At 48.8% G+C, this 2,579-nt stretch overlaps 1 protein-coding gene across 1 annotated transcript in view; it reads right to left on the reverse strand.

Moving 5' to 3' along the window:
• Positions 1–203: 203 nt before the first annotated feature.
• Positions 204–2,579, reverse strand: part of LOC120880807 (O-acyltransferase like protein-like) — a 28,623-nt gene continuing 26,247 nt past the window's right edge. The window contains exons 9-10 of the mRNA XM_040264214.1: positions 965–1,107; positions 204–656 (exon numbers count right to left, since the gene is read on the reverse strand). Of these exons, the coding sequence (XP_040120148.1) occupies positions 501–656; positions 965–1,107 (299 nt within the window). The 3' untranslated portion in view covers positions 204–500. The remainder of the gene's footprint in view (positions 657–964; positions 1,108–2,579) is intronic.

Below are 2,579 nucleotides of genomic sequence, written 5' to 3' on the forward strand. Positions count from 1 at the left end.
ATAGCATATGCCCTCTTATAAAATGATCATGCTTGAAATGCCTATAACGACAAACCCATGAATTGTGTACACAATGGATCATACCATCCAGAATAAACGTACGAGTCTATGAAGGCATCATAGTAACGCAAAAACAATTACGATGTGCAGAGGATGTACTGTGATTTTACCAAGAAAAGCAAGCATTTTAACCTAAGGGTATATTAAATTCACTACATTTGATGCTTTTTAATGATCATTGATAAAGAAAATACATGTAGACCCAAAAAAACCCAAAAAAAATCTAGATTTTTTATTTTTTTGCTAAAAAGTTGCATCGAGGCCAGTTATCATGCTATAAATACTAAACAGATTATCACAGAACACTTTTATATAATAAACAGAGAACTTGTCTACCTTAGATATTCACAAAATCTGATTCACACCCTGTTTAAGAAACACAAACGTTTGTGACGTAAACGAAGCCACCCTTGGCTTCGCTTGTCACCTCCCACAAAGGGTCATCCACTCTCCAGGGTTGCTCTGGAAGCTCTTGGCCCTGCAGGCACTGCTTTCAGCAGGCACCACTTCAGATCCTGACATGGCTTTTCAACGCACAGCGTCAGGACCAGCCCAGCGATGAAGGTCAGCAAGCAGTGTCCCGAGAAGAGATAGAACTAGAGAGAGAGAGGGACGGAGTGGACACGGTCTTACTACGAGATTCCAGTTGTGTTTGGACCCTAAACGGCCCCATCCTGGCTGTATGAAATAGATCTCTAAGACAAACAGCCGCAAAGAGAAAAGAACGATACTACCCTGTACTGAAGCCCCTCCGCACCCCACCGCCCCCGCCCAGTAAAACAAAGAACAATAGGCTTTTGAGAAATAAACAGAGCAGAAGCTTCTAGTGAAGCCAACAGTCTGCACTGTTCCAGGAGACAACAAAGGGCGATGCCGCATCCAGCTGGGGGTGGGGCAGCCTCACCATGTTGAGGTCTGTGTAGTGAATCAGTGTCTCCTGAAGCCCGTTGTAGAGGATGATGAGGGTGGGGTGTACCAGGTAGCAAGCGTAGCTGATGCTGGCCAGGCACGTCCAGACGCCACAGGAGAGCAGCCGGTTCACCAGACCTGGGGGACAGGCACCGATCCCAGAGCGGTGAGCCCCTCCTGCGCCTGGGGATGCGGGGGGGTCACTGCAACCCCCTCTGGGTCCTGCCCCTGAGTCTACAAACCTTCTTCTAAGAAGGTCTTTATTCATTATATATTTTCTGGGGTTTTTTTTTTTGGCTGTGCCATGCGGCCTATGGGATCTTAGTTTCTTGACGAGGTATCAAACTCACCGCCTGCATTGGAAGGGCTGAGTCTTAACCCTCAGACCACCAAGAAGTCCATATTCTTTTTAAGTGTGTGCTAAGTTGCTTCAGTTGTGTCTGACTCTTTGTGACCCCAGGGACTGTAGCCCACCAGGCTCCTCTGTCTATGGAATTCTCCAGGCAAGAACCCTGGAGGGGGTTGCCATTTCCTTCTCCAGGGGATCTTCCCGACCCAGGGATTGAACTCTTGTATCTCCTGCATGGGCAGGGAGTTTCTTCACCACTATCGCCTCCTGGAGAATGCACTAAAACAGATAAGCCAAAGCAAAAAAAAAAACAACAAACTTCAACTCCCCATTGCAGACATATAATAATAATAAGAGCTGCTCAATATTGAGTTTACAGCCAGTTTATTTCCTTAGTGTGGTTTCAACCTCTGAGCACAAAACATTCCATGTATAGAACAAGGTGCAAAGGCCCGTGGCTGGCCTGGGTTCTGATTCAAGGCACACACACAGGCTGCTGGACCTTAGGACAAGGGCGGTAACACCGTGTGGGCCCAGAGCCTTCACTTTCTGCAACCTGGTGTATCTTCTACAACTGGACTGTCCCATATGAGAGCTATGAGCCCCTTGTGGCTATTGGATTTAAAGGAATTAAAATAAAAACAATGATAAATTCCCTCATTGAATAAGACCAATGGCTCTCTGCAGTGGGGTAAATGGTGATGCCTCCCCCCAAAGCTGTGTCCACCTGGAACCTCAGAATTGGGAAGAAGGGTCTTTGCAGATGCCATTGGGCTTCCCTGGTGGCTCAGATGGTAAAGAATCTGCCTGCAATGCAGGAGACCTGGGTTTGATCCCTGGGTTGGGAAGATGCCCTGGAGAAGGAAATGATGTAATTAAGGTAAGGGTTGAGAGATGAGGTCATCTTAGATCAGGGTGGGCCCTGAATCCAAAATGTCCTTGAAACAGACAGAAAAGGGGACACAGACACAGAGGAGAGACGCGGGGAGACGACCGTGTGAGGACGGGGACAGTGACGCGCCACGGCTGTCGAGGAGCCAGGAGAGGGTGGGACGGGTTCCCCCAGAGCTCCCGCGAGGACCTTGCCCACGCCTGGCTCTTGAATTTCCAGCCTCCAGAACTGAGTGCTCAAGCTCACTCACTCAGTCGTGTCCGACTTTGTGACCCTATGGACTGTAGCCCACCGGGCTCCTCTGTCCGTGAGATTCTCCAGACAAGAACACTGGAGCGGGCTGCCATGCCCTCCTCCAAGGGGTCTTCC

Source organism: Oryx dammah, unplaced genomic scaffold (genome assembly GCF_014754425.2).
Source record: "Oryx dammah isolate SB20612 unplaced genomic scaffold, SCBI_Odam_1.1 HiC_scaffold_22, whole genome shotgun sequence".
NCBI lineage: Eukaryota > Metazoa > Chordata > Mammalia > Artiodactyla > Bovidae > Oryx > Oryx dammah.